We start from the raw sequence: 26,381 nt of genomic DNA, 5'->3' as shown, positions 1-26,381 counted from the left end.
CTGTCATTGTTGAAGTTGATAGATTGAGAAACATTTGGAGTGAGTGGATGGGTGAAATAAGGGTGTTTTTTTTTTTTTTTTTTGTTGTTGTTGATGCTATATAAGCTTTCCTTCTTGCATCATGTGCCTCTGCTAATGCTAACTTGTTACAAACAAGTTTCATCCCGGTGATGTTTATTGTGAATGGTATTGAAACCCTGGACTGGAGCTTGTCAATTAATGCCATTTTGGATGGGTTGCTCCATGAGGACACTGCCATGTGAAAACACCATCAACTACAATGAGATTAGATCATTTATCATACCAAGGACCCTGCGTCGAGGCTCCATTTTTGGATATTGAACTGGAATCTGCTATCTCAAACTTAAGGGATGGAAAGTGTCCTGTACAGGACATCCTTGAGGTTTCTGTTCTTAAAAGATTTTGGAAAAATTACCCATTAATAATATTAAATCTTAGGAATGCTTGTCTGTTTTTGGGATTATTCCCCGTTGGTTTGGAAAGAGGCTAGATTTAAACTTCTGCTTAAGTCCTTTGACAAACCCTCCAATGATCCGGCCTCTTACAGGTTCATTACTCTGCTGCACATCCTTGGCAAAGTCCTAGAAAAATTGTTTCTTGTTTTCTAAATTACTATTTAGATAGAAATCTAAGTTCCCCACTTCAATTCGGCTTCAAGGTCTTCTGTGGAAGGCTGTGGAAGGTCTTCTGTTGATGCTATTTGTCAGTTTCTGAATACTGTTAAAAATTCCACTTCTAAATATGTCCTCGGTCTCTTTGTTGACTTCAAAGGGGTAGCCGAGTATCCTGGCGAGGCCTAGAGAGGCGGAGGTCTCTGCTCTCATTTACCGCCTCCTTTCGAATTATTTTGATTCTCGCAGCATCACAGTCACTTCATTTTATTCTGTCACAAGATCTGTAACTAGGGGCTGCTCTCGGGGCTCTTTTCTTGGCATCCTTCAGCTCAGGGTTCTGTTGAGGACATCCTTCAGCTCACTTATGCAGACGACCTTGTTATTCTGAATTTTGGCAATTCCCACTGGGAGCTTGAGCACAGAGCAAATGAAGTTCTCGAGGACTTGAATATCTGATGTCCAACATATAAACTTCAAATCTTGACTAATAAAACAAAACAAATGTTGCTAAAGGGCTTCATTGACGTGAATAGACCACCTGTTATCAAGCTAAATGTAGAAATGATTAGGAGTACTAGGCAGCATAAATACTTAGAAATTTATTTGAATGACTGTCTTAATTTTAATTATCATGCAAAATATGTACTTCAGAAAATAAAAGCTATAACCTTTAAAATTACCAATAGTACTTTTGATGTAAAGAAATTTTCTATTAAATTATACTACTCATGTATATTTATACCAATTGTGTGTTATGCGGCTGGGGCCTGGGGATATAGAATTGGTAATTCCTTTGTTCAAAAATATCTTTTTCAAGCACAAAGATTTTTTCTTCTTGCTGTAAGTAGAGTTTGTCGAACTGTCTCTGCAGCTGCTCTCCATCTCCTCAGTCATCAATTGCCAATCCAATATGAAGTAATGTTACAATATCTTTTGTATTGTAAAAGAAAAAATGTTCCTGCGGCTGTAAATAGTTTTACTTATAATACTGACTGACATTACAAGAAAATGTAGACATTAAAAGAATGAAAAATGAATGTTGTAGAGCGTGACAAAATACTTTGTCTACTTCTACCTCGAGTAGGGAGACCTTTAGGTTTTTTCCAGAGGTTGCTGATTAAGATAAGAAAATGGACTAGTTTAATCCTGGCTTATATGTTATGTTTCTATATGGCAGTCTTAACTCTAAATTGTTCTCATTAGGATTAAGTAACACTCCTCGCTGCATTTGTGGTGCTCAAGAAAATGTTGAGCACCACAAACGTCTTTCATTGTCCTTTGTGTGATGATTTAAGACTGGACTTTCAACTTCTCACAAATGTATTCGATTGCTCTGAACTGCCAAGATTAGTTAACTGTCCTGAGTATTGTGCTGCCTTCTCCACCTATGCGGAGATTTAAATGGAGGAAAAGAATTCTTACTCCCAAGGTTCAGTAAAATCCTAACTTAATGTTAATTGATGGTAAAAGACTGCCATCTGTCAGTTGGTTGGAAAGACTTTACTGGGTTTTTTGAATTTTAGATGGAAGGTTTTACAGCCCTTTCTATTGTTTTGGAAACCAGAAATTGTAACTATTCTTTTGAAGTATAAATCTTTGTAATGTTGTTTCCATTTTTGGATTCTCTTACCTGATGTACTGATCAGTCTGCTGGACTCTGAAGCCTAGTGTTTATTTTGTATCATTATCATTGTATATAGTTGCTTTAAATTGTACACAATGTATACTGTTACCTTTTAGCGACAGATAGGGGAAACCCTGAAGCCCGCAAAAAAATTAATAAAATACTTTGTCTATAGTAATGTTGGGAGTGTTGTCAATAAAATGGCTGAATTTGAACTCCTGGTTAGGATAACTAATGCTGACATAATAGAGCTAACAAAAAAAAAAAAGCGGTTCGAAGAGAAATTGGGGATGACGAGTTCCACTTTGTATGATGTATTTAGGGAAGATAGGAGTGGTGGTGGTGGTGTCATACTTCTTATCAAAAGCAGCCTGAGCACAAAAAGAGCTTTTGCTGAGTCTGAAGTTACATCTGCCAGCATAGAATCTGTGTGGTTTGAGTTAGTTGAAAGGAAAGGTATAATGAGAGTGGGAGTAATCTACACACCAGAAGATTGTAAAAAATATGATGAATCTTTACATGCAAATGGAATGGGCGCGAAAGTCTGAATGTCTTATTATGAGCGACTTCAATCTGCCGAGACTGATTGGAATAAGTGGATGCAAACTGACCTTGGAGAAAATTTTTTCTAAATAAACTAGATGATTATTATTTGTACCAGCATGTCAGAGATAATACTAGAGTGAAAATACATCTTGGCCTTACTTGTTACTCACCAGATTAGATGACATCACAGGGCTTAAAAATACAAGAACCATTTGCAGGTAGTGATTAAGACAATCATCAGTTGGAAGACGAAGAAGGATGTTGCAGTAGTTCAAGGTAAAGGCACGGGTTTTAATTTCAGAAGGGGGGACAGTTTAAGGTGCTCTATGACATCTATTAATTGGGCAGATTTCAGAGTGAGGCTGATACACTTGAATTATGTATGTGAATACATACATAATTCATTATGTATGTATTCACATACATAAGTGTGAATTTTTTATGTATGTGAATACATAGGAAGAAAAAGTGAATCAGATTGGTCCTTTGTGCGCTGGGTGGAGTAAGTCTTAGACATCCAGCTGACATTGCGGGTGAATTGAACAGGTTTTTTGCATCTGTCTTGACTGAAGAAAGACCCTTCGTGCTGAGAAGAGACTGTACAAGTGAAGCTAAGTCATATGATATTTGTGATTTGAAATTGCAGGTGACTGTTTATTAGAAAAACTTTTGGGCATAAAGGCAAGTAAGGCTCCTGGAGTTGATGGCATATATCCAGTAATTTGGAGGTAAGCCACCAGGGAGTATACTAAACCATTGAAGTTAATTATGAGGGTATATTTGGACTCAGAGGGGGGAGAGAGAGAGAGAGACGGAGACGAGAGAGACGAGTAGACTGAGAGAGCGAGAGGGAGAGAGAGAGAGCAGCCTAACCTACCAGACTGGTTAGGCTGACTTCAGTGGTAGGAAAATCTTAGGAAACAGTGATTAAGAGTGCAATCCAGGGACATTTAGATAAATATGGTAATAATAAGAAAGAGACACACGACATGGTTTTGTTAAGAGAAAATCATGTTTAACTAACTTAGTAAACTATTTTGACACAGTTACTCATGAGCTGGATATAGGGAACAATTTAAACATTGAACAATTTCAACATCAGAATTTGAAATTGAAAATAAACATCAGAATAAACATTGAAAATAAACATCAGAATAAACATTCTTATGTTTATTCTGATTTTAGCAAGGCATTGGCTCTGTCCCTCATGAGAGATTACAGTATAGACTGAAACATGTTTGGGTTATAGGCAAGATTCTAAGATGGACTGCTGGGTGGCATCAGGGCATAGTGTTTTGTGGAAGGTGCCACCAGTTAGCATTAGGTCAGAAGATAGAGCATTGTGATTAATGGATATTCTTTAGATTGGTATAATGTCAGAAGTGGGTTTCCACAAAGATCGGTTCTTTTGTCACTGTTGTTTCCAAATTTCATAAATGACATCAACAAAGGGATAGAGGCCATGATCTTTATCTAACTTTTTATGTCTTAAAATGGCTTTCTGTATATTTTTATTATTTTTGATTTATTTATTTATTTTATTCTTTTTTATTTAATTTTATTTATTTATTATTTTTTAAATATATACATATTTTATTATTTTTAATTTATTTTTTTGGCTACTGTGCAACAAAAGCTAAAGCTGGTGGCTTCCTTGCACTATGTGCTAATACTAACTGTTGGTGCAGCTTTGGAGAAAGTGTCGAAAGTAATGGGGATTACTTTTAAATTTGATGAATCATGTCCCTGTTGTTTGTAAAATACCACTTTTATTTAATTTTTCCAGTTTGAATTTGAATGACCATTGTATAATGTATCTTTGTTGCAGATCCTCTGATCTGTACTTTACTTGTCATTGTATGCTCATCCCAGTTTTTGCACTTTATCTTATTTTTTTTAATAGCCTTGGTAATTTGTACAAATAAATGCTAGTAGGCACCACATTAAAATGTTTGAGTATATAAAAGACAATGTTAGCAAAAATGATAGATTACAAATGGCCTCAAAAATCTACATCATGGAATTGAACACCAAACCCCTTTATATTCAGATATGAAAAGCTTACTCAGCCATGTTTAGATCATTTGGTTACAGCAGCAGCACTTGAACTGTGGTCTGCTGATCCCAAGGGGTCTACAGGTCATTTTATTGGGGATCTGTAAGACGGACTCTGCACATTATGTGCACCATGAATCAGTTATATAGCAAAAAAATACAAGCTCGACCTATTTCACTAGTTCTAAGTTGTTCAAGCATTTCTTGAAGCCAACTTATAAGTGATTATGTATTGAGCCAACTGTATACAGACAGATAGATTTATTAATTTTATTTTTTTAAAAACCTGTGTACCCTGAAATATGGGAGGACAAATTTCAAAGGTAGATTAGAAAAATTTAAAAAAAAAAAAAAAAACTTAATAAAATATAACTGTTTTTATTGTACATTATGCAGAACAATAAAAAAAAAACCATTTTATTTTGTGGTCTGTAAAATGTGTGGGCTGTGTGTACTCTAATTTATATATCTAATTTACAATTTTGTATTACCGGATTGCTGTTAGGAACCAAAAGTGATTTCTATTTTTTGGATTATATTAAGGTCCCCAAGGACTAAGTTTGATCAAATTCTATTCAGGCAGAGTTGACTATTGACTTCTGTGGCCGTAAATAATTGCTAACATTTTATATATTAAAAAAAAAAAAAAATTAACATATCATTATGATTTGACTTTAATCAGAAAAAAAAGCTTCTTTTAACTACTATTTACAGTAAAAAAATAACATTTACTTTAAGAGTTGTATAATTTTGTAAAACAGTATTAAAATAGTGAATTTTATTTTATTTAGGTACCTGATTACTTGGATTATATAGATCAGCCCATGGACTTTTCTACAATCAGGAAAAAAGTAAATGGTCACTGCTATAACTCCTTGGATTCCTTTGAATCTGATTTCAATTTGATGATCAAAAATTGCATTACATATAATGCTAAAGATACTGTCTTTTATCGAGCTGCTATCAAAATGCGTGATCAGGTTCGTTTTTTTAAAAAGCAAATAATGCACAAAACTGAAACTACTTTAAAGTGAAGAGAGATAAAATAAATATTATCAAGTGAACTGAGATTCTACACTGATGAGCCAAAACATTATGACAACTAAGTCATGTAAATCGAAGCAACTGCAGGTAAACTACGGCGTGTGCACGGATCGGGACATGGTATAAAAAGCACCTGATACTGAGCTCCGTTACTCAGTGTTACTCTTGTTCTTCAGATGGGAAAGGCAGTGGACTGAAGCGAGTTTGACAAAGGCCAAATTGCAATGGCCAGACGACTGGGTCAGAGCTTATCCGAAGAAACGGCATGGCTGGTGGGTTCTCATGGTCAGCCGTGGTTAATACCTGCTGAAAGTGGTCTGAGGAAGAGAAACCCACAAACCGTCGGCAAGGTGTTGGACGACCATGGCTCATCGATGCTCGAGGTGAGCAAAGGCTCTCCTTGATGGTACGTGGCAACAGAAGGTGATTGTGGCCAAACGTGCTGGTAATTGGAATGCTGGTGACGGGAGTAATGGGTCACAACACACAGTGCATCAAGCCCTGCTGAAAATGGGACTGTGTGGCCACAGGCCGCTCCAAGTAACCATGCTAACCATGGTTCACCGGCAACAATGTCTACAGCGGGCATGCAAGTATCGAAACTGGACCTTGAGTGATTGGAAGAAGGTCGTCTGAACCGATGAATCATGTTTCCTGTTGCACCATGTGGATGACAGGGTATGTGTGCGTTGTTTACCTGGGAAAGTGATGGCACCTGGATGCACTGTGGGATGAAAACAAGCCAGTGGTACCGGTATCATGCTTTGGGCGATGTTCTGTTGGGATACCCTGGGTCCATCATCCATGTGCCAGGCACTCTGACTTCTACCACCTACCTAAACATCATTGCTGACCAGGTACACCCTTTCATGGCAACGGTCTTCCCCTCTGGTGGTGCCGCCGTCTTTCAGCAGGATAATGTGCCATACCACACTGCCCAGATTGTTCGAGACTGGTTCGCGGAACATGAGGAAAACTTCTAGGTATTGCCCTGGCCTCCAAATTTCCCAGACATCAATCCCATCGAGCATCTGTGGTTTGTGTTGGAACAGCAACTCCGATCTGCGGCGTCTCAACCACGGACCTTATAGAATCTGCTGGTTATGTGTTGGCACCAGATATACAAGACACGTTTAGAAATCTTGTAGCGTACATGCCTCGTTGGGTACGAGCTGTTTTGGCTGAAGGTGGAGGACCAACATCATTAGGTAGGTGGTCATAATGTTTTGGCTCATCGGTGTGTATGTATATATATATACAGTAAACCCCCGCTATTCGCGGGGGTTACGTTCCTGAGAAATTCCGCGAATACTGAGTTATGGCGCCCATGGTAATAAAAGGGTTCCGTTCCAAAGTATGAAATATATAACAAAAATTAGTCTAAAATTTTGTCTGTACGTATTATGTGTATTTACCTACATAATATGACTATGTACATAGACAAACGTAGAGAGTAAGTACATAAAAAAAAAAAAAGCATAAGGCATCGAAATGAAAATAAGAAACAATTTATTAAATGTAATACTGTACATATTTATTAGACATTTTAAAGAAACCTTTCAAAAACATATCAAGAACATGGGTTGCTGGGCGAAAAATAACCATATCGATTTTTAAATCTTTCAAACCAGCCTTTGCTGGCTAAAAAACTTATCCCGCGAGTGCTATCACCAGTTTCACTAAAGTGTAGTGTTGATAAAGGTGTTTTGCCTTTTCACGAATGATAAGTGAACTTAACGGAATTTTATTTTGAGTTCGGTCTTCTATCCACAGATTTAAAGCCTTTTCCATTTTTTCTAATTTCACATCACGAGTTATCGAGCAAATTTTTGATGCAATTAGCGCGTTTTCACGGACACTACGGCGGATTTTTTCTTCCGATTTCTTGATTGATCGTACCGTTGACTCATTGATTTTATAATGTTTTGCCACTGAGGAGACACTTTCACCATTAGAAATTTTGTCTAACAATTCAATTTTACTCGCTAATGTCATCACCTTCTTTGATCTTTTCACAGTTCCCTTTTTATTCGCGGCCATATTTTTGTAGGATTAGAAAAGAACTTGTCCACAATAAAATCACTTTCTTTTAACTTTAACACGCTCGAAAAAGTCTGTTTACATCAACACACTGCAAAATGGTAGATTTTTCACTTTTGTAAACGTATCAATTAAAAGCAAGAGATGAAACCTTCTTTGACAAGCGCATTACACATACTGAACAAGGATTAGCTTGAAACATCCGCGCTCGCGATTTTGTCACCCCCCACCCATTGAGCGCAGGACACTTCCTTTTTACACCTTTTAAGTTATTTTTACTCATTTTTAGAGAATAAAGCACAATTACAAAATGAGGAGGCACACTTGATACACATAAAGCTGTGAGCGTGTAGCAAAACGAATAAACAACACCATAAAGGCAGAGACAACTCTATTAACACCTCACTAGCTCACATTTTACATTTCTGGGGGTTACTACCATAAAACAATAAAAACAATTTCCAGTTGCGTTCCTGCTAGTGGAATCTGTTATAAACTGGTAGTGAACTCTATCTAATTGCATTTGCGATAATACCGATAGCTGGAATTGTGTTGGTTTTTAAGTTATTATGGTGAAATGTGTTTCCCCTTCACTGCTATAAAAAAATAAATACATTTTCAGAATCTTTTCTTCATTTCTGTCGTGTTGCGTTCAGTTGGGGTGATTCCGCGTTCGACTGCCATTTCTTGTAAACACAAAGGCGAATCGTGCATATGCGAATTCAGTTCGTGTTATATACAATATCGTTCCCCTAAATTGTGTAAGATTGAATTAGTGTAGTGTAAACACGTGTTATAAGACGACTGACTGTACTACTCTGTGGACTGGGCAAAATGATTTTAGCCACACCCATGTTTTTTTCATGGCGGAAAATGTTCCGGCGCTTTAAAATTCACATTTTTTTAGGTTTAAATCAGCGACCGCGAATACGCGAAACCGCGAATACAGATACCGCGAATAGCGGGGGTTTACTGTATATATATTACAGTAAAGCCTTTTTAATTTGAAAGTCATTGGAGCAAAATGTCTGTTTCAATTTAAATAGGTTCAAAATGTATATTCAATTACAGATAAAGCTGGTATTTTGTTTTAATTAACATTGTGCAAAACTTTTGTAATTTTCATTAAAAATATTAGTTTGATGTGGACATCATGTGTTGCATGTAATTGACTGTAAATATGAGAAAGGTATAACATTTATGCTCTTGAGAAATTCAGTAAATTTCTTCCACATGATAACAAGATTGCTATCAATTTTTCCACCTTACTAGTAGCACAGTTTGATGTATAGTGTGCTAAAATAAATGTTATGTTGTTTATGAGAGAGTGTCCATATAAGTGTTACCTTACATGGACTCTCTCTCTCTCTCTGTGTGTGTGTGTGTGTGTGTGTGTGTTCCATAAATCACTATTTATGGAAAAGGTTACCATGTCATGTGAAACCATACCGCTGGAAGCGATTTATCAGCTTATGCTGGAGAGTGAAGCAACACCTACTTCGTTCCAACGATGCTGCAACCACTTCCAGATATTTTCAAACCACCAGTTATTCAGTTATTTTATATTGCATCTGAGATTTGGGCATTTTTTTCGGCCTCAGTTCAAAAACCGGTGTTTGCCTGTAAATACTGGACCCTGAAATGGGCCACAAATAAGCACTGTCAAACCTTCCAGTTGAGAACCACTGACGTGGCTGAGCAGCTAAATGTACCCAGGCTCCCATAGTTAATTGACAGCAGGCATTTAATGACTACAGTAAAAATGTTTATAGGAGTGATAAACACCCCAAACATCTGGGATTCACTGTCACAAGCCTCAGCCATCCTTGAGGTCCGACCCCACTTTAATCCTGAAATACTACCACCTGGAAATTTGTAATTGTTCCCAGCCACTTCCTAAAATACAGGCACTGCTGCATCTTAGAGTTGATCTGCAGAAAGTGGTTGTCGATTACAAATACCGTCACATTCTCCTAGAGTGTATCACATCTGTTCATCTGGAATAAACTCTTCCAAACCTTGTGGCTAAAACTGTGCCAGATGACCGAGCATCAACACCAGCCATCGACCTCTCCAATTTATACTGCACTGTGTTGCAGCAGCAACAACACTCCATGGTTTGATTTGATTCAACTTCCCTACCATTGTTTTACTTATTCTCGACTTGTGCTATGATGTTCATATTTTATTTTTATTATTTTTTTATAATTTCATTCTTTATAAATGCTTTTAATTTTGTGTAACTTATGATTCCCTGTGTAACTTTTCTATTTTAACTATTTTATTCACAAAGGGGGTTCAAAAGGTGACACAAGTAACTACAGACCTGTTAGTTTAACTTGTGTTCCAGGGAAAATAATGGAATCACTGGTTAAAGAAGCATTGCGGGATTATCTAGACAAGACTGTAGTAAAAGTTAAGACACAGCATGGATTTGTTAAAGGGAGGTCTTGTTTGACCAATTTGATTGGATACTATGATGTGGTCACAAAGGAGTTGAATGTCAAAAATAATTTTGATATCATATACTTGGATTTCAGGAAAGCTTTTGATACTGTTGCACATGGAAGACTGCTGTACAAATTGGAGAGGTATGACATTAAGGGTAAGTTGCTACAATGGATAAAGGGATGGTTGAGTGGGAGACAACAGAGAGTAATAATCAGTGGACACTGCTCTTCATGGACAAATGTTATTAGTGGAGTTCCCCAGGGTTCGGTGTTGGTCCCATTGTTGTTTTGTATATTTATCAACGATATTGATGAAGGTATATCAGGTTTAATGTCAAAGTTTGCAGATGATACAAAGGTTGGCAGGGTTGTTAATGACAGTAAAGACAGTATGCTACTGCAACAGGATCTAGAAAAGTTAGGCAGATGGGCTGAGAAGTGGCAACTGAAGTTTAACATTAACAAATGCAAAGTACTGCATATGGGTAGCAATAACTGATGAGAAACATACCAAATGTGTGGTACCACACTCAGGGAAGTGGAAAGTGAAAAAGACCTTGGGATAATTGTGCAGTCAAATATGAAGTTCGCCGAGCAGTGCAGACGGGGTACCAGAGCAGGTCATGGAGTCTTGTCAGTGATATATAGGAATTTTGCTAGCAGGGACAAGGAGGTGATTATTCCGTTATACAGGGCAATGGTCAGGCCATACCTAGAGTACTGTGTACAGGTCTGGAGGCCTCTTTCTAGGAAGGATGTAGAGTTGCTAGAACAAGTACAAAGAAGGGCAACAAGATTGGTGAGGGGAACAATTGGTGCTTTTACCCAAGAAAGGCTTAAGTTCTGCAAATTGCTGCGCCTAGAGAGTAGGCACCTGCGAGGTGATCTGATTGAGGTGTATAAGGCCTTGAATGGGTTGAGCAAGCTGAATGTTGATGGGATTCTTCCTCTTGTTCAGACTAAGAACCTTAGAAGGCACAGTTTCAAATTGAGGAAAGACAGTTGTAGAATAGATGTGCGGAAATTTGTCTTTAGCCAGTGGGTAGTTGATTGGTGGAACAGGCTTCCATCTTTTGTTGTGGAAGCTAATAGCCTAAATAAATTTAAGGCTGAGCTGGACAGGCATTTGGAATGAATGGAGGGGTGAAATGAGAGGTGTTTTTTTTTTGGCCTGATGCTGCCTTAACTTGTTTTCTTGCATCGTATGCCTCTTATAATGCTAACCCCTGGCCATGTCGCTGTGATGAGTATTATTATTCCTAGTACCTGTACTGTACTTAGCAACAATAAAAGAAATTTAATTTAATTAAAGGAAAATATGTGCAACTGTATACTAAAATAAATAAGTCATATATTAAAAAAAATATATATATATTAATTTTATGATGCTAGACCTGTTGAATATACAATGCACAGACTTCGAATAGCAAGTTTAAATTCCCAGCATAGAAATTGGAAGGGGCAGTCCCATATAGGAGCTAAGTGGACTATAACCCTCCCCTTTATAATCAAAATAATGTGGATTTTTTTACTGCTACCCTGGAACACTGCTGTAGTCTCTTCCCCGTTAGAAAATCCTTGGGCTTCTCCCAGGATTAAATAGAAATGAAAAATTGAATAGGAATTAAAAATTAAAAAAAAAAATTAAATTAAAAAATAATAATAAATAAAGATAATAAATTTTTTATTTTATATGAATACATTTTTATTTAATAATCTTTGAGTGATTTTTAATATATTATTTACCAATAATAGTTTTTTATGATTAGTAAATAAGTTCTGGTTACATACTGTTTGCATCTAAAAGTAAAACTTATCCTTTAGTTGCTCTCACTGTACTTATGCTTATCCTGAAATAATAAAAATATCACAATACACCCAATACAGATTGAAAAACAGCGAAGCAGATGTGTTGAATTTTGAGGGTTTTTAATAGATTATGATGAAATAGCAAGTGAAGGTTACAGCTGGGCTATGGCTGTAGATCATGACAGATACAGTGAAACATTGATGATACGCTGTCAACCTGATTACCTTTCAAAATATTCTAGGCTACAATTTATAATAGAAAATTGTACACCAGATAAAATTTATTTACATGGTGCACATGCTCTTAAAAACTTGTTTTCACTTCACATCAAGATGAACTGAAGAGCTAAGGAACAAATATGCCTGCACCCTTCAGAACCCAAGACAAGGATTAATATCACATAGTTAATATTCATATGTGACTAACTCATTACACTCTCTCTCTCTCTCTCTCTCTCTCTCTCTCTCTCTCTCTCTCTCTCTCTCTCTCTCTCTCTCTCTCTCTCTCTCTCTCTCTCTCTCTGTGATCACTGAATTATGACCACCTACCTGTTACTGTTGGGCAACTGTTCACATGATAACAGCTGCTATTCGCCTAGGCATTGACTCCCCTAGGTGTCTGAAGATGTTCAAAGAGATCTACAGGCATGATGCCTGCAAGGTTCTTCTTGTTGGCTGACAGTTGAGTGTCCACATGGCCTCAATTCCCTTTCATAAGCATCCCACGAGTGTTAAATTGGATTGAGGTCAGGTGAATTTGGAGGTCAATCAAGATGGGTGATATCTTCACTGTATTTCTCGAACCACTTGTGCATTATTGTCTTGGAAGATCCCATTTCTGTCCAGGGAAAATGCAACATGGCAGGGCGCACATTGTCTCCAAAAAGCTGCTGGTAGACCTCACCAGTGAAACTTTGGTCCAGGAATCCTAGGTCTTGCCAGCAAAATGTGCTCCCCATTAAACAACCACCACCACCACCACCACCTGCCACCATGCATAATGGTTCCATGGATTGGTTCCATTAGTGTTGCTTGCACTACATGCGAAGCTGTCCATCAGTGTGTTTGTTGACACCACAGCATTCATCATCGATGATGATCAGTTGCGAGGAAAGGGTGTCTCTTGGTTTGTCTGCTGTGGAATCCCCATATGTCTGAGTGTGTGTGGCACATCATCATTTGGGATACTGTTCTTGCCTTCGCCATATTGTACTGCATTGTCAACTGTTGCACAGTGACCTGCTGTTGAGCCTGTACAATGTGCTGTATCCTTTGTTCTCCCTGAACATCCACCTTGCATAATCCTTCTGTTCTGTCGGCAGGAGGTAGTTTGACACATTCAACACCTTAACCATATTGGGCAATGAGCAACTGACAAGACGTGCTGTGTTTTCCGATATGGAAGCACTTGACACAAGCTCCCACAATCTTGCCCTTGATATCTTTGCTGCATCCCATAACTGCTACTTTGACTTTGCTGTGAGCTATGCTGCATAGTCTATTACAGGTGGAGTGGTCATAAATAATTCAGTGGTGTGTGCGCGTGCGCGCTGAAATTTCAGTTATTATTTTCATTTTCACGTCTACATAATGCTGATTTACTCTGAAATTTCTAGATTCTGGTAAAAAATTTACTTCCAATGACCACTATTATATATTCAAGTCATTGCTTTCATATTCCCTCATAATTCTGTAGGCTACTCACTTTTAATTATGTTTTAAGTCTCTTTACTTTAAATAGTATTAGGCTGTCTCGAGAAATTTCAGTTATTATTATTATTTCCAGTTTTAATACATCTTCATTGTGCCAACTGTAAATTTCAAAAACCGTTTTCTAAAAAAAAAAACCTTTTAATTATAGTAATTTCTATTTTACATCTTCCATTAATTTAACAATTTTATTTTCATTTATATTTTATGCTTTTTACCCATTGGCTTTTAGTTTAGATCAGAAAGACACAATGTTGCTATTTTGTTTGCAATTTCGGCCATTGGCATCTGATGAGAGGCTGGTTTTGTAAGATTTGTAGAAACATCCTCATTTGATCAATTTTTATATGATTATGTATTTTTATTATGTGTATTTTATTAGTTATCTTCACTTTCTGTCTCTCTCACTTTCTTTAATTTTATTCTTTTATTTTTTATCTTTTTTTTTTTTTTACTGTTCTTTTATTCCTTTTCCTATCCCCTTATCACTTTATTGTTCCCTGCTTTGCTTAGTTTTAGCATTTGCTGCACTAGCTACTTCATTGTTAATTGTTATCTGCACTATTAAGTGGAATTAAATACTAGATATTGTTCCAGTTTTTAATATATCTTTATGTCGTAAATCTTATTTTTTGCTTTTACCAGCATTTAAACATGTTTCCCATAGGTGAGCTTATTTGGATGCTTAAAAAAATGCTTCTTGTGGTGACATTCTCTGAGAAATTGTAAATCTACAATGGTTATAACAAGAATTTTTCCTCTTCTGAAGTAGTTCTTTATTAAATAATACTGCATATCATATAGATAATTCTAGAAAATGTCTTCAATTCCTCCTCTTTTTTTTTTTCAAATAAAATAACAGTTAAATTGGCATTTATAAATAAAATAGAAGGAAATGGTGAGTATTAAATAGCATAATATTGAAATTGCAATAGCTAACTTTTTTTCCCCCATTAAAGGGAGGAGCTATAATTCGTCAGTCCCGCAAGCAAGCAGAGTCAGTTGGCTATGATTATAACACGGGCCTCCATCTTTCTGACCTTCCAGAAGCAAAACATGTTTCTGATGAAAATGCAGTAGATAATAGTATGTATAATATTTTATTTGTTGAGTTGTTCTTTTAAGGATAATGAGAATCACATTTTCTTTATAGGTGTATTGATAGTGAGTTACATTAAATGAATTAAAAAAATAAAAATGATAAAATAATTTTAAAATATTTTCTAAGATACTGGTAGGAAATTTTAAAAAAAAAAATTGTGATAAAAAGGTAGCAAACCAGTAAACCTGATGGTTTGCTTGTCAGACATGCCACAACTGAGTTTCAGATCACAGAAATTCACCAACAGTGAAACAAGGCTGCTAACATTTTGAATGGTGTCTTCCATTTTTGTCTTTGAAAAACAAAAATACAATGGACATTGAATAATAATAATAGAGCATATAGGGCTGGCTATATGCAGAGCTACAAAACAAAGACACTCAAAGACAAAGGAAAGAGTTGGAAGGTCGCAAAGTGTGGGTATTAGTTAGAAAGAGAGATGCATTTTTCTTGCTGTGATCATGCTGGTTAGTACAAGATACAAGCAAACTTTTATCCAAGGCAAACATGTTTGGATGCTTCCTGTGGCAGGATTTTTGGAGAAGTTACATTGTTGTTGTTGCTGCTATTTCTTGGTTTTGAGCAGGGAAGATTGTCTTAGAATACTATTATTAGTTAATGTACACATTGTTCCTTCAACATGAACTTCAGGAGGCTTCTATCCTGCAGTGGATTGATAATGGCTGCAGTTTACCTTTTTTTTTTACACATTGCATTACATATCAGGAATGTTAGGAAATAATGATTTATAACAAAAAAAAAATGCAAAAAGTAATGACTTTTACGCACAAATGGAGAACATTTCATTCCTTTGTATCTGCTATATTATCCATTCATTCCATCAAGCAGCATATGACTGAAAATATAATGTCCAGTTCTTCACTACAATATGTGGTATATGGATAGCCTATGTGATATGTATGAAAATTTTATCTTGGCTTTTATTTTACTTTTATCTTATTTTAAATTGGATTTGTGTGTAAATATACGTTATTGTTTTATTTTTATCTTTATTTTACCTGTGTACTGTTGGTTGGAGTTATTAAAGAAGATTCTGATGTTCATCCTCAACCCATCATGCCTCTTCCATTCTAATCTGTAATAAAGTTAATCAGGCATATAGGCATTCTAAGGCAGATTAAGAAAAGAGAAAATTTCTTTGTTAAGAATGCAGTGAACAGTAGCAAAAAATTCTTTATGTGAACACTAGAAGGAAAGGAAATAAATATATTGACTGACTTGATTAAATAATGGAATATAATATGGTGTTTTTTTTTTTTTTTTTTTTTGTATAGATAGTGTTTGGGATTTTCATTAAAAAAAAAAGTAAGAGAATTGTTGCAGGGTTTTTTGAACCAGAAAACATGCTGTTGAAACTTTTAACTTGAATTTTTGTTTGGTTGCCTCACTTAACACATGATATTATTGTGGAGTGTGAACTTCAGTTTTACAAAGATAGACACTGGGATTTTTGGATGGAGTCGAGTTCAATTTTTGGATCAAGTTCCTGCATTTGCAGGGCAAGAAAAGCACAGGAAATTGATGAAGAAATAAAAGCTGTGTATGGACTGCTCACACATTAGCAGTATATTTTTGGATCCATTTGATGGTGGCTTCTTATACACATCAGATTACCAATGTGTCATTTTATACAGTTCTTATAAAATATAATTTAAATTGTATAAGACACTTTGAATTTTAGTGAAGACTTTTAACTGGATAGGTTTATATAGTGATGTATTTGTTTACAATATTTGTTTTACAATATTTGTATGTAGTATGTCAGGTCATCCCATAAGTAATATTATTTTTTTGGATTTCCAATCTGGACAAATAGATACATCATCAAAATATTCAATATATGCACAACATGAAGTACTTCTATGATCACATGTGCAGATATTAGTCATTATTAGGAATATACGAGGGGGTATCAAAATGTTCGTACTTGACAGAGATAAAACATCAGTGGGAAGATGCCATTTTTAATATGAGTTACTAACGTGAAATTTGATTCCTGTAGGTGGCCGTACACTAGAGGTAGAGCCTGGAATCTGTGGAAGGATGCTATGGTTGACAAAGTGGAGCATCGAGCAGTGATCGATCAAGTTCCTGCATTTGCAGGGCAAGAAAAGCACAGGAAATTGACGAAGAAATAAAAGCTGTGTATGGACAGAATTGTCCATCTGTGACACTAAAAAAAGTGGAAATGGGAGTTCCAGTGCGGTCATACAAGTGTCTTTGATGAGCTAAGAGAAGGAAGGCTGTCAACATCCACAGACAGTGAGATGGTTGCAAAGTTTGAGCAGCTGGTGCTGAGTGACAGACATGTGACAATTCATTTCATCACAAATGCAGTGGGAATTAGTTATTGGTCTGCCCACAGCATTTTACATGACCATCTGCACATGTTTAAGGTCTCTGCACAATGGGTTCCAAGATTGCTGATGACTTGGAAGAAGCAATGTCAACTGCAATGTTCTCGCCAACTGTTCGATTTGTGTAATGTAATGTTCAGAACTTTTTTGATCAGTTGATGTCAAATGACGTATGCTGGGTGTACCAGTATGATCCGGAGTCTAAAGACATGTCAAAGCAGTGGAAGAACCCCCCCTCCCTCCCAAAAAGGCAAACACCACTCCATCTGCGAAAAGGTGATATTGTCTGTGTTCTGGGACAGAAAAGGAGTTATCCTGACAGATTATCTACCTCGTGGTTCCACACTTACTGGAGAATACTACAGAAATCTTTTGAAAAAGTTAACGCAGTGCTTTGAAGGTGAAAAGACGTGGAATGTTAACCAAAGGAATTCTGTCAGACAGTGCACCGGCTCACACGGCCACTGCCACCAACAACTTTATTGCTCAGTGCGGCTTAAAACTACTACAGAACCACCACACTATTCTCCTGACCTAGCACCGTCAGACATCTTGTTTTGAGAAATGAAGAAACCATTGCATAGGCACCACTTTGATTCATCTCAGGAAGTCATCAATGAAGTGGAATTGTGGTTTCACACCAAAAGTACAGACTTCTATGATCAAGGCATTAAACAACTTATCCATAGATGGGAAAAATGTGTTACTATATATAGCGAGTACCCCCTCATATATTGTACTGCCAGTGACTATCCAGACATCCCTGAAATATGGGGAAAATGAACCATATTCACTATCCATGCAAAGAATGGGTGTAAAAGCAACTGTGTGTTCATGCTAGAAGTGAGCAGATCAACAAATATAGTAGATGGGTTGAGATTAGTGATGATCCTATGATGACTCCAATGGGCATGCCATATTAGCATTCATATTCCCTGAAATTGCAAGGAAATTGATCGCTAATATATTGCAATTATCAGTCAAGTGGTGGCTGATGTAATCAACCATCAACTGATGAAAACTTAATGGTGCCACTACATCTAGGAAATATTTGGGAAGATACAAAAATTAATGGAAAGAAACCAGAATGGTCTCAGCAGACTGGTACATAGATCAGTCTTCATTGAATACCTCAGCCAGGGAAGATGCAGGAAATGATATTAGTAGAAGGATGACATGTTGGGAGCTGCATAGCATCAGAATTTACAGAAGAGCTTCAGTACATGCACTAAACATCACAGTGCTGATGCTTGGTGTTTTTCTACATCCAGAGATCACAATTGTTCTCTGGAACTTTGTAAAACTGTACTGTGGATGACAAATTGTTATGTTTGGGTCTGGCAGATGCCCAGAGCACATTATTTATCAGAGTACTGTTTCCCCCATTTGTTTCTTGTGTTTTGGGCTTGGTCATTCTAGAAAAATGAATACTGTGCAGTATAGTACGTCAACATTCTGGACAATTCTACCTTTTAACATTGTGGAAAGGGTTATAGAGAGGATCCCTTTTATGTTTCAGAATAACTGTGTTGCTTTCGAATAATTTTATGCACAAAAACTTAATTGCCTGACCACAGCTTTAACCATAATCCTATTGAGTATCTTAAGGATGAACTGAAGTCAGCTTTTGGGCCATGTGAGCATTCAAACAGTCAGTGGCTGGATGACTACTGTGTTGAAAAAAGAGCAGACAAAATTTCAACTTTCTGTTTTTCAGAATTGGTACATTGGTTATAGATGAGGTGCACACTTAGTTCAAAGGCAGCTTGGGTCATTGGTCTTTTCTTTGATGCAGAAAAGAGAGATAAAGACCAATGTGTTATTAAATATTGTATCAATAAAAGGTTATTTGAAACATGCAGAAGTCAGTTTCGCAATATGGTATATATTACTATATGAAGTTAGGAAAGGGAATGATACATTGCAGCTACAAAAAACATTCAAAATGTGTGTGGTGAGTAAGCTCTTTTTTTACAGATCTCACCATTGTGGAATCCTCCAAACCTTTCACCATCAGATTACTACAATTTTAGAAGTCTAATGACATGATTTTCATGGTAAAGGAGGTAAGCAAATCCTTAGGTGTAAATATGAGAGCATCTTTGGATTCAGGGGATGATCCTGTAGACTGCAGATATGAGAATGTATCACCAATTTGCATAGAGGGATCAAAAGGTGAATACAAGAGTAATTATTAACCTATTGGTTAACTTCTGTTCTAGGGAAAATAATGGAGTCACTGGTTAAAAAAATAGTGCAGGACCATCTAGTCAGGAATGCAATTATATTGTAGTCAGAGTTTGTTAGGGGGTGATCTTGATTGAATACTATGAAGCAGCAACAAATATACTGGACGCAAAAAATAATTTTGGTATCATATACTTGGGTTTTGGGTAAACTTGTGGTACTGATGCACATAAAAGACTGCCTTACAACTTGTAGGAGTGTAGCATTAAGGGCAAGTTACTGCTATAAATAAAGGAATGATTCAGTGAGAGAAGACAGAGAATGGTCATTAATGGATACTATGCTTTATGGACTAATGCTATCAGTGAAAACCCCATTGGTGTTTCTATATTTATTAATGATATCGATGAAGGCATATCAAGCTTATTGTCTAAGTTTGCAGATGATACAAAGGTTGGCAGGGCGGTTAATGACTAATCAAGGTATGCTACCACAACAAGATCTAGAAAAATTGGACAGATGGGATGAGAAATGGCAATCAAAGTTTAACATTGACAAATGCAAGGTGCTGCATTTGGGTAACAGTAATCCTTGATTAACACACCAACCATGTGATACTACACTCAGCATTGGTGGGAAATGAAAAATACCTGTGGCTAACTATGCAGTCAGATATAAGTTCTCAGAGTGCTACTGGGACAATTCATGGAGTTTTGAATTTGACCCCTTTTTCTTTTCTATCAGGAATAAGGAGGTGATTTTCTCATTGTAGAAGGCGGTGGTTGGCTGCACTTGAGTACTGCATACAGGTCTGGAGGCCTCATTTTAGGAAGGATGTAAATCTCTTGAAATAAGTGCAAAGTAGGCAGAGAGACTGGCAAAGGGAACAAATGGGTGATCTTACCAAGAAAGCCGTCAGTTCTGCAAATTGCAGAGTCTGAAGACTAGGAAACTGTGTGGACATCCTTTTCAGTTGTTTAAGGCCCTGATTGGATTAAATGTTGTTGTTATTTGGTTTCTAGGAGCATTAGCAACTAAGACCATATTGCTCCAGGGATATGTGATGGTCATTCCCTGACCTTTCCGCGTCCTCCATATTTGGTGGTGACGGGCTCAAACCCTGGTCTAATCAAGAAGTGTGTGCTACGCACTGCTGCTCCTGCCCACCTGGCTACGAAGCTGATGAAAGGGCATAAATTCAAATTGAGGAAGGATGGTTCAAGGATAGGTGTGCTTAAGTTTACCTTCAGCCTGCAGGTGGTTCAGCATTGGAAAAAACTAACATCTGTTCTTGTTCAAATGGATAGTTTAAATAAATTCAATTAAAAACCAGGAAAATTATTGGAGGGGATGGATAAGCGAGGTGTGCAAGTTTTTATTATTTATTTTTTGAGTGATTCTTTACAAGCTTGCTTTCTTCATCATTTGCCACTAATAATGCCAAATAAAGTGTTGCAACAGTCAAAAGTGCTCTTAGCATTAGCAGAGACATATGATGCAAGAAAGCAAGCTTATACAGCATCAGCCAAAAAAACCCTTCCCATTTCACCCATCCATATGCTCCAAAAGTTTGTCTAGTTCTTCCTTGAATTTATTTAAGCTATCAACTTCCACAACAACAGATGGAAGTTTTTTTGTGAAATCAACTACCCGCTAGCTAAAGGCAAATTTCCACTCATCTATTCTACAACTGTCTTTCCTCAGTTTGAGTTTATGACCCCTCAGGTTCGTAATCTGAGCAAGAGGAAGTATCCCATTAGCATTGAGCCTGCTCAAACCATTCAAGGCCTTATAAACCACAATCAGATCACATCGCAGGCCTAGTCTCCAGATGCTTCAATTTGCAGAACTTAAGCATTTCTTGTTAAGAGCATCCCTTTTTTCCCCTCAACAATCTGTTTGTCCTTCTCTGTACTTGTTCTAGCAACTCTACATCCTTTCTAAAATGAGGCCTCCAGACCTTTTTTTTTTTTTTTTTTTTTTTCAGTTGTTGGCCCATCGGCTTCTGTGGCCATAATGCACCTCCCAAGGTTTTTGATCTTCTCTGGCTTAAAATCTTTCTACCTCACTGTTACAAATTAATATGTTATCAGGATTGTTAATGACACTAATGACAGTACGCTGATGCAACAGGATCTAGAAAAGTTGAGCAGATGGGCTGAGAGGTGGCAATTGAAGTTTAACATTGTCAAATGTAAAGTACTGCATATGGGTAGCAGTAACCTGAGAGTAACTTATCAACTGTAAAAGTAAAAACTGTAAAGAGTAAAAGTTGGTAGAGTAATTGTGGAGTGTGATATGAAGTTTTCTGAGCAGTGCAGATGGGCTGCAAGAGTAGCTCATGGTGTCATCTCTTTATTCCTGCTAGAAAAAGTCCCGAATGATATTCGGGACTTTTTCTAGCAGGAATAAGGAGATGATTATCCCCTTGTATAAGGCAATGGTCAGGCCACACCTTGAGTACTGTATACAAGTCTGGAGGCCTCATTTCAAGAAGGATGTAGAGCTGCTGGAACGAGTACAGAGAAGGGCAACAAGATTAGTGAATGGAACAAAGGGTTGCTCTTACGAAGAAAGGCTTAAGTTTTGCAAATTACAGAGCCTGGAGACTAGGCATTGGCGAGGTGATCTGATAGAGGTGTATAAGGCTTTGAATGGCTTGAGCATGCTCAATGCCGATGGGATTCTTTCTCTTGCTCAGAATAATCACCTGAGAGGGCATAAATTCAAATTGAGGAAGGATGGATGTCGGATAGATGTGCGGAAATTTGCCTTTAGCCAGCGGGCAGTTGGTTTGTGGAATAGACTTCCATCGCTTGTTGTTGAAGTTGATAGCCTAAACAAATTTAAGGCTCAGCTGGACAGGTATTTTGAACGAATGGAGGGGTGAAATGGGAGTAGTGGTTGGTTTTTTTTTTTTTTTTTTTTGGCTGATGCTGAATAAGCTTGCTTTCTTGCATCATATGCCTCTACTAATGCTAATGCTATTCTATTTGTTTGCTTGTGGAGAAAGTCTTCTAGGTATAGTTTAAACTTTATAATTTGTTTGATGGATCTTGAATCTGGTTAATGGTTTCAAACCTTATTTCCTCTTCTGTTTTGTTCTCTGTATTTTCATTGCTATCTTTTTCTTTGTACTCTTTATTTTCTGTTTGATTTCTCCCTTTTTTTGCCTTTTTCATACCAAGGGGGCCCCTGAGGGACATGCTTCAGTGTTTTTGCTATTTATTTGCTCATTATTGTTGGGGGTTCTTTCCCTTAAAACTCTGATATATGAGTTTGGGATATCCTCTATATTTAAGTCAGGGTTGTCTCCTGGTTTCTGCATTTTTTTGTCCATATTTAGGTCCTTTTCAGTCGTTCTATCCATATTATATTGTTTCTTCCGCTGGGAGAAATAATTTGGTGTGTCTGTTCAAAATTAGACATGTTATAACCCAAGTAATGGGATTTCCTGGTTTTGGTGGGAAAATCGCCTTGAACAAAGGAAACCATCTTAAAAACTAAAAATATCTTAAATCTATTACTAGATCTAAGTTCCCCATTAAAGATAACTTTGATATAACTTGTTTTCTGTCTAATATAGTTAAGAATTTTGGGCCCTTGAGGCATAGGAAAGTCAAAGGTTCTGACAGTAAGACCGCTAGCTCTATAGCGATCGCACCATGCAGAAATATGCGCAAACGCACAAAAATATATATAAACTATCAAGAACAAAACTTTTACCTCAAATAAATTACTTCTCTTCATCTGTGGTTACCTTAAGAATCAAGGGATCCATGTTAAGTGCTTCAATAAAATACACAATCCAGCTGAGTCGTCCTATGATCACTGTTCGCCGTCTACATCAATTGGAGTGTCATGCAAATGCGACTGTTCACCTCCGCGACCACAGTGCCACCCCTTCCTCTTTTATATTGATGACCTTCTTCCACTGAATGTAAATCCTATCCATAGTTTTGCTGATTATAGCACATTGAATTCCACTTTCCATTTTGAGAAGCCTTGTCCTGCTCAATCAGCTTCAACTTCTCGAATATCCACTACCAATTCCTTAAATGCCGATCTCCAGGTAATTCTCCAGTGTGGCAAAGACAATTTAGTTGATTTCAATCCTTCCAAAACTCAGTCTTGTCAGTCTTGTCTCGCTAGAAGGATTATTCTGCTTCTTAACTTATCTTTGGTGACACTCCGATTTCGTGACAAAATGATATATCTCTTTTGGGGATTACTGTGACTTCTAATCTCTCTTGGCACATGCACATTACAGATATTGCTTCCTCTGCATCTAAAAGACTTGGTTTTCTCTTTTGCTCTTGGTGTTACTTTTCATCCAGACAGCTGTTCACTCTGTACAAATCGCAATCCACCCTACCATGGAATATTGTTGCCATATGTGGGTCGGTGACCCCAAAACCTCTCTCAGGCTTCTAGATTCCATTAAGAAGTGGGCAGTTAGGTTAATTAATGACTCCTCTCTAATAGAGTCTATCACTTCTCTGCCATATGACTCTAATGAGACATGTGGCAGAGAATACATATCATTTAATGGGGGACATGGAAACTTATGATAGATATAAGCTGGTCTGTAACCAAGTCACAAAGGAGATTAGGCAGGCAAAGGCAGATTATGAGAAATCCTTGGCAAAGGATGCAAAGAAAAACAACAAAGAGTTCTTTACCTATGTAAACTGTTGATGATCCTGCTCAGGTGGCTAACAAACTGAGTATTTTGCATCTACATTCATCCATGAGGAGTTATCCAGGGAGAGGAATACCAGAGGTGAGTTAAACTCTGGCAGTGAGCTAGATGATTTTGTAACAACTGAGAGGAAAGTGGAGGAGAAATTGTTGAAGATAAACATAAAAAAGGCACGAGGGGTGGGCGGGATCTATCCAGTTATATTGAAGGAGGCAGCAAAGGAAGTAAGCAAACCCTTAGCCATAATCATGAGAGCTTCTTTGGACTCAGGGAAGGTACCCATTGACTGGAGATGTGCAAATGTGACACCAATCCACAAAGGAGGATAAAAAGGGCGACACATGTAATTATATACCTGTTAGTTTAACTTCTGTCCCAGCAAAATTAATGGAGGCACTGGTTAAAGAAGCACTGCAGGATCATTAGACAAGACTTCAGTTATAGCTCAGACTTCGGTTGTAGCTCAGACACAGCATGGTTTTGTTAACGGAAAGTCTTGCCTGACCAATTTGATTGGATACTATGATGTGGTCACAAAGGAACTGAATGCAGAGAATAACTTTGATATCATATATTTCGATCATAGAAAGGCTTTTAATACTGTTGCACATGGAAGACTGCTGAACAAATTGGAGCAGTGTGGCATTGGATGCAAATTGCTGCTATGGATAAAGGGATGGTTGAGGGGGAGAAGACAAAGAGTGGTAATCAATGGACTGTGCTCATCGTGCACTAATGTTATTAGTGGAGTCCCCAGGGTTCAGTATTCGGTCCATTGTTGTTTTCTGTATTTATAAATGATATTGATAATGGTGTATCAGACTTAATGTCCAAGTTTGCAGATGATACGAAGGTTGGCAGGTTTGTTAATGACACTAATGACAGTACACCGCTGCAACAGGATCTAGAAAAGTTGAGCATATGGGTTGACAGGTGGCAAATGAAGTTTATCATTGACAAATGTAAAGTACTACATATGGAAGCAGTAATCCCAGAGTAACGTATCAACTCTGTGGTACCACCCTGATAGTGGTACAGAATGAAAAGGACCTGGGGGTAATTGTGCAGGCAGATATGAAGTTTTCTGAGCAGTGCAAGATGGTATGCAAGAGTAGCTCATGGTGTCTTGTCAATGATATACAGGAATTTTTATAGCAGGGATAAGGAGGTGATTATCCCCTTGTATAAGGAAATGGTCAGGCCACACCTTGAGTACTGTATACAGGTCTGTAGGCCTCATTTCAAAAATGATGTAGAGCTGCTGGAACGAGTACAGAGAAGGGCAACAAGATTAGTGAATGGAACAAAGGGTTGCTCTTACGAAGGAAGGCTTAAGTTTTGAAAATTAGTGTCTGAAGACTAGGCACCTACGAGGTGATCTGATAGAGGTGTATAAAGTCTTGAATGGTTTGAGCATGCTCAATGCTAATGGGAGTCTTCCTCTTGCTTAAATTAATCACCTGAGACAGCATAAATTCAAATTGAGGAAAGACAGATGTAGGATAAATGTGCGGAAGTTTGCCTTTAGCCAGCGGATAGTTGGTTGGTGGAACAGACTTCCATCCCTTGTTGTGGAAGTTGATAGCCTAAATAAATTTAAAGCTGAGCTGAACAGGTATTTGGAATGAATGAAAGGATGAAATGGGAGCAGTTTTTTTTTGGCTGATACTGCATAAGCTTGCTTTCTTGCATCATATGCTAATACTCTGCTAATGCTAACCACTTGCTGTCTCACAGACGTACTGTTTCTGCTGCATGCATTTTCTACAGATACTTTCATGGGAACTGTTCTTCTAAATCGGTTTCTATAATTCCCCCTCTCTCTTTCAAAACAGTCCAAACACATGCCGCCACCAGCCAACATTCATTTGCCGTCCAACTTCAAACTCACAGAACCAACTTTTCATCTTCTTCCCTCATTTATTCATTCAACTGCCGTTTTCTGGAACAACCTTCCTTCATATGTATTTCCTCAAAATTACAGAAGTCTACAGAAGTTCAAGTCTAATGTCAATAAATATATCTTCTTTCATTTTCTCAACCTCCAACTGAAGCATGGTACTAAGTACTATAGCATTAGCATTAGAAGAGGCATATGA

The 26,381-nt window shown here is 37.3% G+C and overlaps 1 protein-coding gene across 3 annotated transcripts in view; it reads left to right on the top strand.

The window, feature by feature from the left end:
- Window positions 1–26,381, top strand: part of Br140 (bromodomain-containing protein 140) — a 507,858-nt gene that overhangs the window by 224,496 nt on the left and 256,981 nt on the right. For all 3 annotated transcript variants that reach the window (XM_090369105.1, XM_090369103.1, XM_090369102.1), the window contains exons 10-11: window positions 5,652–5,840; window positions 14,873–14,999. In XM_090369105.1, coding sequence (XP_090225231.1) covers window positions 5,652–5,840; window positions 14,873–14,999 — 316 coding nt within the window. The remainder of the gene's footprint in view (window positions 1–5,651; window positions 5,841–14,872; window positions 15,000–26,381) is intronic.

Source organism: Mastigoproctus giganteus, chromosome 2 (assembly GCF_048544385.1).
Source record: "Mastigoproctus giganteus isolate SK-2022 chromosome 2, ASM4854438v1, whole genome shotgun sequence".
In the NCBI taxonomy this organism is placed as follows: Eukaryota; Metazoa; Arthropoda; class Arachnida; order Uropygi; family Thelyphonidae; genus Mastigoproctus; species Mastigoproctus giganteus.
Note: the sequence above shows the minus strand (reverse complement) of the source record. Positions and strands in the feature narration are given on the sequence as shown.